This window comes from Schistocerca gregaria, chromosome 2 (assembly GCF_023897955.1).
Source record: "Schistocerca gregaria isolate iqSchGreg1 chromosome 2, iqSchGreg1.2, whole genome shotgun sequence".
In the NCBI taxonomy this organism is placed as follows: Eukaryota; Metazoa; Arthropoda; class Insecta; order Orthoptera; family Acrididae; genus Schistocerca; species Schistocerca gregaria.
In genome coordinates, this window is record NC_064921.1 from 145,677,484 (window position 1) to 145,693,950 (window position 16,467).

At 42.0% G+C, this 16,467-nt stretch overlaps 1 protein-coding gene across 1 annotated transcript in view; it reads left to right on the top strand.

Moving 5' to 3' along the window:
- The window catches only part of LOC126336560 (uncharacterized), a 255,077-nt gene that overhangs the window by 227,927 nt on the left and 10,683 nt on the right, over window positions 1-16,467 (top strand). The window contains exon 2 of the mRNA XM_050000409.1: window positions 11,230-11,544. Coding sequence (XP_049856366.1) covers window positions 11,230-11,544 — 315 coding nt within the window. The remainder of the gene's footprint in view (window positions 1-11,229; window positions 11,545-16,467) is intronic.

Below are 16,467 nucleotides of genomic sequence, written 5' to 3' on the forward strand. Positions count from 1 at the left end.
GCTTCACCCTGGCATCTACCCTTCCTACCAACTCTAACCCCTTCTTCCTGCCTCCTCCTCTGGGCTCCCTTTCCTCCCCCTCCCTCCTCCAGAGCGGCTTCCCCCTCCTCCTCCCCCTCCATCTCTTGTGCCTCCTTCCAGTGTCTCTGCGCTCCCTCCTGCCCTGTCTTCCCTCTTCCTCTCCCACCCCACGTGTCTCCTGCCTCTTTGTGAACCCACTGATGCCCCTCCTCTTCATCCCGCCACTTCCCCAGCTGCCCCTTGCTCTCCCCTCCTTTTCCATCCTCTCTGACCTTTTCCCTCGGCAGGTCCCACCTGGCAGTTCTATTGTTCATCGTGTGTGCTCCAAGTTGGTTTTAAGTGTGTTGTTCCGGAGTGTTTTTACTACTGTGGACGACTTTTAACCTGTGCCTGCGCATTCAGTGTCTTCTCTGTGTTTCAAGAATCGCCAGTTGTGTTTTTTAATTTTCTGGTGACTTTTTTTAACTGTCCCCCATGAACGTCTCCATGTCGTGCATATTTTACCATCATTTTCTCTCCTTACTCTGTTTTATGTTCCCCTTTTTTTATCTGCTTCTGTATGTATCATTTTATTCTTGTTTTATTTGTAGTGTCACTTTGCTGAAGAGCGGCGGTTTGTGCCACTGACAGCCCTCCCCTGCCCATATGGAGCAGGGGAATGAAATCACAATAAAGAAAAAAAACCTGCCTTAGCAGTGTGTTCGTCGCACCTGAAGTTGTCGGCCAGTTGCGCTGACGAAATATTGTGGAGTTTTCACTATGACATCCGACGTCTCTCCCGAGAACCATATATACAAATATATACTTGTTTAACTAAACCAATCCGCATGCTGAATAAAAAGTGACACAGTAGTTTGAAACAGATAATTGTTTTAGCACCACTAAACAAAACGAAAAGGGATAGTAACAATAACGATATAATTGTTCGATGCCTAAGCCGAAATAACTGTATATTTAACACACATATTAACGTAAAATTACTGTTAACATAGCTCTCAGTGCTGTTCCATTACCACATGGATAACGTGGCAGCTTGTAACAAAATTAAATACTCATTATATGCAAGACTACTCAAAGAAAGTAGAGTGGTGTCTATCGTCACACACTCTGCTTTCTGATGATACTTTTCTTGGAAACAATTTTGCCTGTTCCTCTCCCATTATGCAAGTGCAAAGAGGATATGAGTAGTATCACATTCTGTAACATAAGTGCAGTGAGAGCTGTAACGGAACAGGGTTGGATTAGTTCAAGTGTGGTGAAGGTTCATCTGGAAACTCCCGTGAATGAATCATGCGGCAGGTAATTGATATGAGCCACTGTGGTAGGCAAATATCCTGAAACCTTGATCTGCGAGGAATAACAGACTAGACAGGAGAAAAATATCTTCCCCTGTTTGAAAAATGTTCCTGTCCTCTTGCCGATTTTGAAAACCATATTTTGTGGCCAGATGGTGCAGTTCACAAGTAGATATTAAAGTGACGGATTTTGTGGCTTGTTTTGGAAGAATATCGACTTCTCTTTATGAACGAGGCCGCAGTTTGCTGGCTCGTTGTGGCTGTGAGATGGTTCTCCAGTGCTGTTCACAGTGCGAACGGAGTCAAGAATGCTAACTCAACAGCAGCCCACTTTATTATTCGATGTTTCCAGACAGTACTCCGAAGAAAGTGACCCAGGAGCCGATTGCAGCTAGAAGGCAGCGATTGACCTATGATTACAAGGAGATCATCTGGCGATTTGAGTTTAGTAACTTTTTATATGTTTGGTATCGAAGCTCACAACTCAAGTAACACTCTTCCCCTACACTTGTATGCAACTTAGAAAATTTTTCAAAAGTGGTTCTGAGCAATATGGAACTTAACATCTATGGTTATCAGTCCCCTATAACTTAGAACTAATTAAACCTAACTAACCTAAGGACATCACACAACACCCAGTCATCACGAGGCAGAGAAAATCCCTGACCACGCCGGGAATCGAAAATTTTTCGAGAGAACTGTTTTCGAAGAGTTTGGAGATCATTTAAGTCACCTGAGTTAAGGATAATTTCTCGATCGGCCGCTTGGCTCACGCAGTAGTGATGCAGAATGGTAATGGGCTAATTAATTGAATATTAATTCGAATCTCGCTATGTAGTTCTTTTGTCTCATTTTCGTTCATTTCCTATTACTACATCACTGAAATATTAATTCCATCAAAAATGAGCTAATTAATAAATATCTAATCATTATTTTCATCTTCTTGTATAATGATTTACTAAACACATTGAAAATATAAATTCTTAACTATCGATATTTTATACAACTTCTTAATGATGACTGTTTTTAAAAAACATTAAATATTTTATAAAGATCGATAGTCAATTAAAATATTTGTAATGAAAAATGACATTTTGGTTGCAATATGTTGCAGATTCGAACCTGCAATACAGTGGTTACTCAATTACCATTCTCCAAAACTAGTAAGTGAATCACGTGAACCATTCAAAAAAATTGCCTTCATGTCAGCGAGTTAAGGTTCCTTGGAAATATTCAATGTCGATTCTCTCGAGAATTTTTGAGAGTTGCGAAAGATTTGCTTGGGTTTCTCGACATTTGAGTTCTCCATTTAACGTACGTTTTATTTTTTGTCATCGGTCTTCTGACTCGTTTGATGCGGCCAGCCGCGAATTCCTCTCTTCAACTCAGGGTAGCACTTGCAACCTACGTCCTCAATTATTTGCTGACTGTATTCCAGTCTCTGTCTTCGTCTATCGTTTTTGCTCTCTACAGATCACTCTAGTACCATGGAAGTCATTATCTCATGTCTTAACATATGCCCTGTCATCCTGTCCCTTCTCCTTATCAGTATTCTCCTCATATTTATTTCCTCACCAATTCCATTTCTGCACATAACGTCCTCATTCGTTACCTTATCTGTCCACCTAATTTTCAACATTCGTCTGTAGCACCACATCTCAAACGCTTCGATTCTTTTCTGGTTCGGTTTTCCAACCGCCCATGTTTCACTGCCATACAGTGCTGTACTCAAGACGTACATTCTCAGAAATTTCTACCTCAAATTAAGGCCGATATTTGACATTAGTAGACTTCTCTTCGCCAGGAATACCCTTTTTGTCACTGCTAGTCTGCTTTTGATTTCCTCCTTGCTCCGCCCGTTAATGGTTATTTTACTGCCTAGCTAGCACAATTCCTTAACTTCATCTACTTCGTGAACATCAATCCTGAAGTTAAGTTTCTTGCAATTCTCATTTCTACTACTTCCCATTACCTTCGTCTTTCTTCAATATACTCTCGGACCATACTCTGCAATCATTAGACTTTGCATTCTGTTCAACAGGTCTTGTAATTCTTCTTCACTTTCACTCAAGGTAGCAATGTCATCAGCGAATCGTATCATTTATATCCGTTCACCTTGAATTTTAATTCCACTCCTGAACCTTTCTTTTATTTCCATCATTTCTTCCTCTATGTACTGATTGTACAGGGGCGAAAGGCTACATCTTTGTCTTACACCCTTTTTAATACGGGCACTTAGTTCTTGGTCGTCCACTCTTATTATTCCTTCTGGGCTGTTGGACATATTGTATATGACACGTCTCTCCCTATGTCTTACCCCTGCTTTTCTCAGTATTTCGAACATCTTGCACCATTTTACACTGTCGAACTTTCTTGCAGGCGATGAATCCTGTATTTTCGAAGGCTTTTTCCAGGTCGACAAATCCTATGAACGTGTCTTGATTTTTCTTCAGCCTTGCTTCCATTATTAACCGCAACGTCAGAATTGCCTCTCTCGTGCCTTTACCTTTCCTAAAGCCAAACTGATCGTCACCTAGCGGATCCTCAACTTTCTTTTCTATTCTTCTGTATATTATTCTTCCAAGCAACATAGATGCATGAGCTGTTAAGCTGATTGTGCGATAATTCTGGTACTTGTCAACTCTTGCCGTCTTTGTGATTGTATGGATGATGCTTTCCCGTAAGTCAGATGGTATGTTGCCAGACTCATAAATTCAACACACGACCGTGAATAGTCGTTTTATAGCCACCTCCCCCAACAATTTTAGAAGTTTTGATGGAATGTTATCTATCCTTTCTGTCTTATTTGATCTTAAGCCCTCCAAATCTCTTTTAAATTATCATTCTAATACTGGCTGCATCCCCTGTCATTTCTAAATCGACTCCTGCTTCTTAGTCTATCACATCAGACAAATCTTCCCCCGCATAAAGGATTTCAATGTATTCTTTCCACCTATCCGCTCTCTCCTTTGTATTTAACAGTGGAATTCCCTTTGCACTCTTAATGTTATCACACTTGCTTCTAATGTCACCGACGGATGTTTTGACTTTCCTGTATGCTGAGTCTGTCCTGACCACCATTTCTTTTTCGAAGTCTTCACATTTTCCTTGCAGCCATTTCGTCTTAGCTGCCCTGCACTTCCTATTTATTTCATTCGTCAGCGACTTGTATTTCTGTATTTGTGAGTTCCCCTGAACATTTTTGTACTTCCTCCTTTCATTGATCAATTTAAGTATTTCTTCTGTTACCCATGGCTTCTTCGCAGTCACCTTCTTTGTACCTATGTTTCCCTTCCCAACTTCTGCGGTGGATTTTTTTTTTTTAGAGATTTCCGTTCCTCTTCAGCTGTACTACCTGCTGAGCTATTCCTTACTGCTGTATCTATAGCCTTACCGAACTTCAACTGTATCTCGTCATTCCTTAGTACTTCCGTATCTCACTTCCTTGTGTATTGATTCTTCCTGAATATTGTCTTGATCTTCCGCCTGCTCTTCATCACGACTATATTCTGATCTGAGTCTATATCTGCTCTTGGGTACACCTTACAATCCAGTAACTGATTTCGGAATCTCTGTCTGATCGTGATGTAATCTAAGTGAAATCTTCCCGTATCACCAGGTCTGTTCCAAGTACACCTCCTCCATCTGTGATTCTTGAACAGAGTATTCGCTGTTACTAGTTGAAACTTGTTACAGAACTCAGTTAGTCTTTCTCCTCCCTTATTCCTTGTCCCAAGCACATAATCTTTTCTTCTACTCCTTCCGCTACAGCTGCATTCCAGTCCCTCCTTACTATTAGACTGTCATCCCCTTTTACATACTGTATTACCCTTTGAATATCCTCATACACTTTCTCTATCTCTTCATCTTCAGCTTGTGTTGTCGGCATGTATACCTGAACTATCGTTGTTGGTGTTGGTTTTCTGTCGATTCTGATAAGAACAACCCTGTCACTGAACATATTGATGGAAATACATAATTTGGTTAAAGAAAGAAAAGGGAGTCACAGGCAGATTTGAACATAGATCTCGCGTATTGTAGTCCAAAACCGCGACCACACAACCACGACGCCACTGCCATTTAAACTCCATCGGTGTTACACATCTTCATCTTGGACCGTTCACTCTTACTATTTTGCTTCTTTTTTTTACAGTTTAGTACACTTTCTTCCTGTTTTCAAGCTTGGTCTGTCTTATGCTTTTGACGGGCTTTCGACTGGGCCATTTTACCACTAAACCTGAGGGGGGCGCCGTCGCAGCTGGGATGCGTTGCGGGCCAACCAGCTCACATATAAAGCCGCTGATATCCGTCCACTGAGCCACGTCTGAGTGCCGAGCTTCTATCAAAGGGGGTAGGGCGTGCGTCTGTTATTTTCGCGCCGCTTTGCATGCAGTGCGGCGTTCGAAATGATGGCGCACAGATACCGACACTAAATGCATGTAGTGTGCGTGTCATTTTTCGCTGACGTGTATGGAGTACAATGCCCGAATGGATGCTGCGGGATTGCAGGCCACAAGTGCAGGCCGTGTGTCTGCCATCTTCTTGGTGCCGTGTACTAAGTACGGTGGGCCGGTTCATGCTATGCTTGTCACTTTCGGGGGGTTGCGGAGGGGTCGGGAACATATTACCATGCTTTGCCGCTGTGATTTCTTGTGGATAAATAGCCACCATGCCAGTGACCATCAGAATGACGTCATGTTCAGTTTGTTGTGCTGCATCCGGTGTGTTTTCTGGGAGAGGCTACCAGTTTTCTCTCTGCTGATGCACGCTGCCGCAGCGGTGTAAGTCACGTTGCCCGCAAGATTCTTTGGTTCATCGTTGTGCAAGTGACATGGCTTCAAGTTTTATTGTGTAACGCCTTGTTGTCCTTTTCAGTGGTGTCTTTTGGTTATGTTTGTGTTTAGTATTGCGTCGTGTTACAGTAATTCTCGTCAGCTATTGATTCGTGTCTTGTTTAGTTATATCCGTTACAGGAATTGTTTATTCCGTAAGTGTGACGTTTCTTTGCAATGACAAGACGTTTCCTCGTCCATCCCCATTTTTAATTAATAATAAGGTTGCCTTCCCTTTCTCTCATTACGTAGATTTATTTGAAGTGATGTAAGAAAATGTGATATTTCTGCGTGGTGGCAGCAGATCCATTTCGTTATTTGAAAATGTTTTGTACCTTGGTATAGCCGAGAGACAGTGAGACGTGAAATATTTCTTTGACGTAATTTGATACATTTTTTTAAATATATATTTGTAACATGTGTGTTAAAGCGTGTTTTTGCTAAAGGCATGAGGCACTGAGTTGTAAAAGTTCTTGGTGACACCCAAGGTCACAAACTTGTTTAATTTATTAACTACAGTGCCCAAATGCAAATGGCGATTAAATATGCTCATGATTCATGGTTGTATAATTGCTCTTTCTACCAAATGCAATGTGGTTATTCTGATTGTAAATAAATGGTAGCTTGTAACTATGTCTAGTAAAAACATTCAGCACCTACGACTGAGCGCCTGCCACAGTTCTACTAGTACAAAATGATTGTACTTATAGCGTCGACGAGGACTCTGCAAATAACATTTCAAGAAGGCATTGTGATTAAAACTTCCAGGGCTTCAAATTGTCTCAGCTTCACTTTGAACTTGGAGAAAGCTGTATAAAAATACATTCCCTTATACGTCACCAGCTATAATCAGCAATATTTGTCGAAATTTTACATTGTATGTGGTTTATTACCGAAATGGGCACTGAGACAGATCTTTGCTTTTCTATACAAACTTTCTAACAACATGCAGTGATAACAACGCAGTGTTTTACAACGTGTGCAAGATGCCGAGAAATTGCTGCTTCCCATGTTTTTTCGATGAATATCACCCCAGCACGTGTATATCATCAACTGCTAAATAACAAAGGTTTCTAATTTCGTACACGAGATTGTCATGTACGTGATACACTGAAGAGCCAAAGAGACCGGTGTAGGCATGCGTATTCAAACACATGGATATGTGAACAGGCAGAACACGGCGCTGCTGTCGGAAACGCCTATATAAGACAACAAGTCTTTGGAGCGTTTGTAAGATCGGTTACTGTTGCTACAATGGCAAGTTATCAATATTTAAGTGAGTTTGAACATGGTGTTATAGTCAGCGCACGAGCGATGGGACACAGCAAATCCGAGTTAGCAATGAAGTGGGGATTTTCGCGTACGAGCATTTCACGAGTGTACTGTGAATATCAGGAGTCCGGTAAAACGTCAACTCTCTGACATCGCTGCGACCGTAAAAAGATCTTGGAAGAACAGGACCAAAAACTGCTGAAGAGAATCGTTCAACGTGACAGAAGATCAACCATTCGGCAAATTTCTGCAGATTTCAATCTCGGGCCATCAACAAGTGTCAGCATGCGAACCATTCAATAAAACATCATCGATATGGGCTTTCGGAGCCGAAGGCCCACTCGTGTACCCTTGATAACTACACAACACAAAACTTTATGCCTCTTCTGGGCCCGTCAACACCGATATTGGACTATTGACGACTGGAAAAGAGTTGCCTGTCGGACGAGTCTCGTTTGAAATGGTATCGAGGAGGTACAGTTATGGAAACAACCCGGCTTGTCATCAGGGGACTGTTCAATCTTGTGGAGGCTCTTTAATGGTGTTGGGCGTGTGCAGTTGAAGTGATATGGGATCCCTGATATGTCTAGATATAACTCTGCAAAGTGACACGTAATTAAGCATCCTGTCTGATCACCAGCATCGATTCATGTCCATTGTGCATTCCGGCGGACTTGGACAATTCCTGCAGGACAATGCGACACCCTGTATGTCCAGAATTGCTAGAGAGTTGCTCCAGGAACACTCTTCTGAGTTTAAACACGTTAGTCACCAAACATGAACATTATTGAGCATATCTTGGAACTCTTGGAACGTGCTGTTCAGAAGAGATCTCCACCCCCTCGTGCTCTTACGGATTTATGGACAGCCCTGCAGGATTCGTGGTGTCAGTTACCTACAGCACTACTTCAGACATTAGTCGAGTCCATGGCACGTCTTGCTGCGGCACTTCTGCGTGCTCGCGGGAGCCCTACACGATATTAGGTAAGTGTACAGGTTTCTTTGGCTCTTCAGTGTACAATCCCTTCATGCAAGTTTATTTGCAATCTTGAACTTTTCTTTGGGTTTCTTTTTATACCTTTTATGAAAATACTAATAAATGCGATATGTTGAACATTATTTCGCTTTATTTGCAACCTAACTAAAGTAAAAATTTAAAATAAAAATTAGTTTCCGTATAAGAACTCTGCCCCAGGGACATTAGATTTCAGTTCTGTACTCATTCCACTGCTCCAACCGTTGACTGGAAAATGCGATAACACAAGTATATCGCTAGACACGCGTCAAAAATTGCTATTTTTCCCAAATACTTGGATATCTGAAGATAACACTGTAGTTACTTCTATTTTTGGCCATGCCCCGCTTATGTCATAAGTTTGGACGAAGTCGGTGATGACAAAGAAGGCGCCATTCTCTTGTAAGACGAGGTTGCTTGTTTTGGAATTTACTTCGGTATAGAACTGCGCTCTACCAAAACTATAATTTGGTAGTTTTGGTACAGTATGTGAATTACGTAGTAAATAGTAGGATTACCGTTAGTATTGGTAGCATAGGTATGGAAAGAAACGTAATGCACGTGTAAGAGAGGAAGAGGGAGTCGACGACTCCTCTTTATTTTTATTTTATGTTGTTGTTTGTTTTGAGCGTTATTAGAGCCGCACATCATTCACTGTTACTCCGTTGGGTATTTCATATCCTTCCACAATATAAATTTTTCTTTATAAGTAATAAAAATTAGCTGATTGCATAGCTATTACGTTTGTACGAAACCAAAGCAATTAATTTTGAAGCAAGTAGAGTTTATACGCACAAACGTATAAAATCTCTATGACTATTGTTCTTTTTTTTTTGTACTCGGTAGAACTTTCTTCATCATTATGAAAGCCAAGAGTGTCCTGTTGCTATTGACAGATGCACAGATGCGAAAGTTGTTAATGAATGACAGTAACGTGTTTTATCTGAGCTCGACTACGTATTGAAGCAATGTCTCTTTTTGGATTGTGTTCTTTTTTAATTTTATATTTTTTGTTGAGGAAATTGCGTTATATTCCGCTGAATGATAAATCTGTATTAATTTGTTTTTACTACTATATCCCTCTGTCTCACGCTACGAATCAAAAATTTTCGACTAAAATTTGAATTAAACACCGACAGTTCCAATGTTTCTACAAATACTGTTTATTTGTAAGTAACAGACATAAGGATAACTAATAGAAAAAAATACAGCATAGGTTATGCAGCGCTTTATACATCCGCAGTCAGGTTGTGGAAGGTTCACTACTTCCGGTTTCTAGGGCAATCTACAGTGGGACACTGACTGCACAAGCAAAAAAAGTTATCGAAATGAGGTAACGCCCGATAGGTATGTAACACAACTGACACGTAGGTAACGCAGGTACAGTCTTCACTGCCCAAGGCTACAGGGAAAACTACCGCAGTCTGCACTTGTAAGAGTCTACAGTAACCTATAGCAGATTTACGACTCTATTCTGTCCTCTTCATGCTACGCCAGTTGCTCTGTGCGAAATGAGCTAGTACAAATACATTGTCACTCTCCTGACAGGTAAGGGGGAGAATTGCGTACCACCAGGTTTCCGACTTTGATAAAGGTCGGATTGTAGCCTATCGCGATTGCGGTTTATCGTATCGCGACATTTCAGCTGTCGTTGGTCGAGATCCAATGACTGTTAGCAGAATATGGTATCGGTGGGTTCAGGAGGGTAATACGGAACTCCGTCCTGGGTCCCAACCTCCTCGTATCACTAGCAGTCGAGATGACAGGCATCTTTTCCGCATGCCTGTGACGGATCGCGCACTCACGTCTTGATCCCTGAGTCAACAGAAGGGGCCGTTTGCAAGACAACAACCATCTGCACGAACAGTTCGACGACGTTTGCAGCAGCATGGACTATCAGCTCGGAGACCATGGCTGCGGTTAGCCTTGACGCTGCATCACATACAGGAGCGCCTGCGATGGTGTACTCAACGACGAACCTGGGTGCACGAATGGCAAAACGTCATTTTTTACAACATCATTATGGTCCCATCCGTGTTTGGCGACATCGCGGTGAACGCACATTGGAACAGTGGTCATCGCCATACTGGCGTATCACCCGGCGTGATGGTATGGGGTGCCATTGGTCACTTCCTGGTCACCTCTTGTTCACATTGACGGCACTTTGGACAGTGGACGTTATATTTCAGATATGTTACGACCAGTGTCTCTACCCTCCATTCGATCGCTGCGAAACCCTACGTTTAGGCAGGATAATGCACGACCGCGTGTTGCAGGTCGTGTACGGGCCTTTCTGGATACAGAAAATATTCGACTGCCTCCCTGGCCAACACATTCTCCAGATCTCACACCAATTGAAAACGCCTGGTCAAGGCCGAGCAATTGGCTCGTCACAATACGCCAGTCCACATCTCTTGAACTACATGGGCAGTAGTACCTGTACATGCCATCCAAGCTCTGTTTGACTCAATGCCCAGGCGTATCAAGGTCGTTATTACAGTCAGAGGTGGTTTTTCTGGGTACTGATTTCTCAGGATCTATGCAGCCAAATTGCGTGAAAATGAAATCACATGGTAGTTCTAGTATAATATATTTGTCCAATGAACGCCCGTTTATTACCTGCTTTTCTTCTTGGTGTAGCAATTTTAATGGCTAGTGGTGGTTAAATAGTTCAGCGTCTCCTCTCCTACCGAAGCTCACTCATTTCCATGTGCAATAGTATCTTGGATGAGTAATATGCGCTCTTGCTGTGGGCTTCTACAGAAACGTGTGCCTGTTGTGCTGTGTTGCCTAGGCGCGTGGGGCCTGGAGTGCTACGAGTGCAGCTCGCAGCAGGAGTCGGGCTGCGCAGACCCCTTCTCGGGCGGCAACTGGTCGTGGGGGGCGTGGCGGGGCCCCGCGGACTGCCCCCAGCCGCCGCGCGAGGAGGCGGGCGCCCGCGCCGCGCTGCACACCGTGCTCACGCAGCTCACCAGGCTGGGCCAGGCGCCAGAGCTGCCGCCGCCCTCGGGCCTTCCGCCCCCGCCACCTCCGCCGCCGCCGGCTGACGGCGATGCTGACGACCCCGATGAGGGGCCGCCGCCCTCCTGCATAAAGCTGCTCCTCACAGGTACGCTCTCACTTTAATCCACGGCTGCCAAGTAACACCGAAACACCCAGGTGCGTAGCAACTAGCGAAACTCGTCGTACGTGTACAAGGTGGACCAAAATTCGTGCACCCGACGTCACTCCCGAATTTCTAGCATGTTGTTTGTTGTTGTGGTCTTCAGTCCAGAGACTGGTTTGATGCAGCTCTCCATGCTACTCTATCCTGTGCAAGCTTCTGCATCTCCCAGTACCTACTGCAGCCTTCATCCTTCTGGATCTGCTTAGTGTATTCATCTTTTGGTCTCCCTCTACGATTTTTACCCTCCACCCTGCCCTCCAATACTAAATTGGTGATCCCTTGATGCCTCAGAACATGTCCTACCAGCCGATCCCTTCTTCTAATCAAGTTGTACCAAAAGCTCCTCTTCAACCCAATTCTATTCAATACCTCCTCATTAGTTATGTGATCTACCCATCTTATCTTCAGCATTCTTCTGTAGCACCACATTTCGAAAGCTTCTCTTCTCTTCTAGTCCAAACTATTTATCGTCCATGTTTCGCTTCCATACATTGCTACACTACACTTTCAGAAGCCACTTCCTGACATTTAAATCTATACTCGATGTTAACAAATTTTCCTTCTTTGGAAACGCTTTCCTCTCCATTGCCAGTCTACATTTTATATCCACTGTACTTCGACCATCCTCAGTTATTTTGCTTCCCAAATAGCAAAACTCTTTTACTACTTTAGGTGTCTCATTTCCTAATCTAATGCCGTCAGCATCACCCGACTTAATTCGACTACATTCCATTATCCTCGTTTTGCTTTTGTTGATATTTATCTTATACCCTCCTTTCAAGACACTGTCCATTCCATTCAACTGCTCTTCCAAGTCCTTTACTATCTCTGACAGAATTACAATGACTTCGGTGAACCTCAAAGTTTTTATTTCTTCTCCATGAATTTTAATACCTACTCCGAACTTTTCTTTTGTTTGAATAACATCGAGGGTAGGCTATAACCCTGTCTCACTCCCTTCCCAACCACTGCTTCCCTTTCATGGCCTTCAACTCTTCTAACTGCCATATGGTTTCTTTTAACCATACAGTAAAGCTGCATGCCCTGTATTCTCTATACAGCTTAATACCTAATAAGGTCGACACAGTCCTATTAATAAGAAATTTTTTTGATTTAACAAGTAGCGATGAACATAGTAGCCTGGGGAAGCATACAACAAAGGAAGCAGAAGACAAGGCAGGATTGAGACAGGTACTGGGGATTTGAAAAAGCGGTCTGCGTTAGAATAATCGAGATGGATAGTTCGATTCGGGGACTTGGAATAATTCCTTATAATTTCCTATATAACATGACACAGAATTTGACTTGTATTCTCGTTTCTGTGGTACTATCAAATAATTGCACATATTTTGTGTATGATCTGTCGTAATTGCACTATAACGGTTAATACAGCAGGCCATGTACAAAATACGTATTTCACGGATTATAAGACGCACTGTTTTCTTCGAAAAATTGCCCCCAAAATTCAGATGCGTGTTATACTCGAAATTAATATTAAAACATCCAGCGTTTGATTTAAAATTCCCTCCAGTTTTAAAAATGGCCATATATTCTATGCTACGGGAAACCTGTCTCTACCTGGCAACGATAGAGTCAACGCAGCAGCAGTACACCGATGCGACGAACATGAGTTGCAGGGATTCACAAGCTTGCTAACACTGTCTACCTAACGCCCAGTTATCATAGACCCAGAACATTATCTAGTCTACGATGCGTCATGGTTATGGTACCTGTGAACTTGAACTAAAGTGATTCATGTTATCGATAACAGTACAATATTTCTGTTGGTAGCTAGTTTCGTAATGGAAAAAAAGGTATCCATATGACGCAGACTATATATTGACAGTAATAGCGTATGCACAAGAACACAGAAACAGAGCAGCTGAGTGGCATTTTGCCCTCCACCAACAAAAAGTAACTATTCGAGATTTGCGGACTTATAAAGAAAAACTGGAAAAATGAGCAAGGCCAAACATGCAGATAAAGAACTGAATGCAAAATGGCCAAAACTAGATGATGATGTATCGGAATGAATTCACGGACACCGTCAAAAAGGCATTGAAATTAATACAAAAACGATTCAAATACATGCTCGTAACCTAGCACTACCGTGAAACTTAACAGACTTTAAGTGTGGAGCTGGTTGGTGCTACAGATTTATGAAGCGTCGCGGACTTAGCATGCGAACCAAAACCAAAATATATCAAACAATGTCATAGGAGTATAAAATGGAAATATTATTTATCTGTCTCATTATTATTCAACACCGAAAGAAAACCATTGTGAATCTAAGCCAAATATCGAATATGGACGAAACTCCTCTGACATTTGATGTGCCGAGTAACAGAACTGTTGCCGTGATAGGCTAAAACTGTAACTGTAGAAACGAGTGGACATGAAAATATGCGCTACGTTGTTGTAATTTCATGCTGTGCTGATGGTGCTAAACTTAACCAAATGATCATCTTCAACAATAAAAAAGTGGGAGGTGTTGTTGTTCATGTACTTGACGGGGGTTGGATGGACAAGGCTGGTTTGAAATTGTGGATTAATAGAATGTGGGAGAGAAGGTAAGTGCTTTATTGAAGAAGAGCTCTCTTCTTGTGCTAGATCAAGTTAGCAGCCATCTGAAATGTTCAGTGACAGAGAAACTGAAAGGGAGGAACACAGAGCTTGCTGTTATTCTGGGACGATTTACTTCGCAATTTCAACCTCTTGATGTCTCGATAAGTAAGCCATTTAAAGTGTATACGTGGGAGGAGTGGAACAAATGGACGATGGATGAAACCCAGTATGAACTCCCGCAGAAGAGAGCTTTAGAAAGACCTACATTCAAACAAGTGGTCAAAGGGTAGAATAGTCGTGGTCTAGAGTGAGAGAAAACATTATCGTTCAATCTTTCAAGAACTGGGGCATAAGTAACGCTCTCGATGGCACGGAAGACCATTTTATTTGTGAACAGGGCAACTATGATGACAAGGGAAGAAGAAGAAGAAAGATCAGATGACGATTTTCTGGGATTTTAAAGGTCAATACGGTTTTATACATTAAGAACTATTTTCAGGTTAGCTTTGCAATATAATAATGAAAATAGTGAAAACGCCAGTTAAAAAAAGGAACAGCTTAAAAATTAAGGTGCATCTTATAGTACGTAGCGGTTTATATTGCTTAAGATAAAAATGCGGTATGTAATTTTTAATAGTACCACAAAATGAGAATACAATTTTTTTCTCGTTACTCTATGTTTAAATATATATTTTATTTTTGATTATTTATTTTGCTGTGTTACATCCACTACACTCGTCCATGCTATCCTCTCCATTGTGAAAATTGTTTCCTTTTTCTTCCCTCAAAACAAAAAATTCCGTCTTCACCCCTCTTCTGCTTGCTTTATCCTAGATAGTTCCCTGTGCAGCCGTGCACATCACATTGTCTAGGACACTGCCTGACAAAAAAAGTAAAGCACACAGAAGAAGATTAATGAACGAAATGAAGCTTCAAGACATGAGACAGTATGTTATGTTATTACAAAAAAAAAAAAAAAATGCTCTGAGCACTAAGGGACTTAACATCTCAGGTCATCAGTCCCCTAGAACATAGAACTACTTGAACCTAACTAACCTAAGGACATCACACACATCCATGCCCGAGGCAGGATTCGAACCTGCGACCGTAGCGGACGCGCGGCTCCAGACTGAAGCGCCTAGAACCGCTCGGCGACCAGCGACCGGCTATGTTATTACAGTTAATATAAAATGAAGTCAAACATACAAAAAATGACAGCGTGAGCCCAGTTTTCAGTATGATGCACTCTGGCCTGAATGCATGCACTGATTCGGTTGAAAAGTATGTCATAAAGACGTTGTGTTCTTTCCTGAGGCAAACTGGCAAACTGTGGAAATCTCGCATACAGATGTATGATACAAGTGACACTCAATCTTCTGACCACGTTCCAATGCGCCTAATATGAAAAATGTATGTTTTGAAGGGTGTCCGGATACTTTTGATCACATAGTGTATGTAAACAGACCTTTACATAAACGTTTCGCAAATGTAAGTAGACTCAGCAAAGGTAACATCTACACGTTTACTTAAAAATTTCATTAGAGCCAAAACAAGCTTGTAGTAGAAAGAAACATTACTAATTATCCTATTCCAACTTACCTGGGATTATTCATTACAAAATGTTTTATTATGACGTGTTATACGCTGTGCACCCGGCCGAAAAGAAATTTCTTAGTCCAGCTGCTGTTCCTCTCCGCTGTTGTGAGATGACACAGAATGTTGCAGGGAGCCCGTTACTTGTTCTCGGGTGGCAGGCACGAATGTGAAGGTGGTGGACCAGAAACTTTACGACGAGTAGTCCTGCCCTCACATTCACATGCAGTCCGACATCTGTCACTTCCAGTTGTCTCACAAATCTAGATATCACAATGTTCGACCACTGGCTAAATGGAGATCCACAATAGGGCCTCTTTGAAACTCTATCATGCTGATAACGCTGTCTTATACGAGTACAGAGCGTCTCCGTTTCCTTCACAGTGGTTACTGGAAATCCGACACCTTTATGTATCCTACACGGCCAAGTAAAAACAGCAAACACCGAGAAAACTAAAGCATTCTGGGGGCCGTTCTACCTGTCACACATAACGAAACATTAATCTTTTACGTAATTGCCTATAGTGCGTTTGTGTACCAAGTGAAACAACCGACATTATCTTCTGAGTCCTTCACTTTCTTTCGTCAGGTAGTGTATGTAAGCCAAACAGATAAGTCAGGGTCAACTTTAAGATGCGAAATACATGATTAATGCAAGTAAAATGTGTTTTTGGTCCGTCAAGCAAAATAAAAAATACCAGTAGAAAG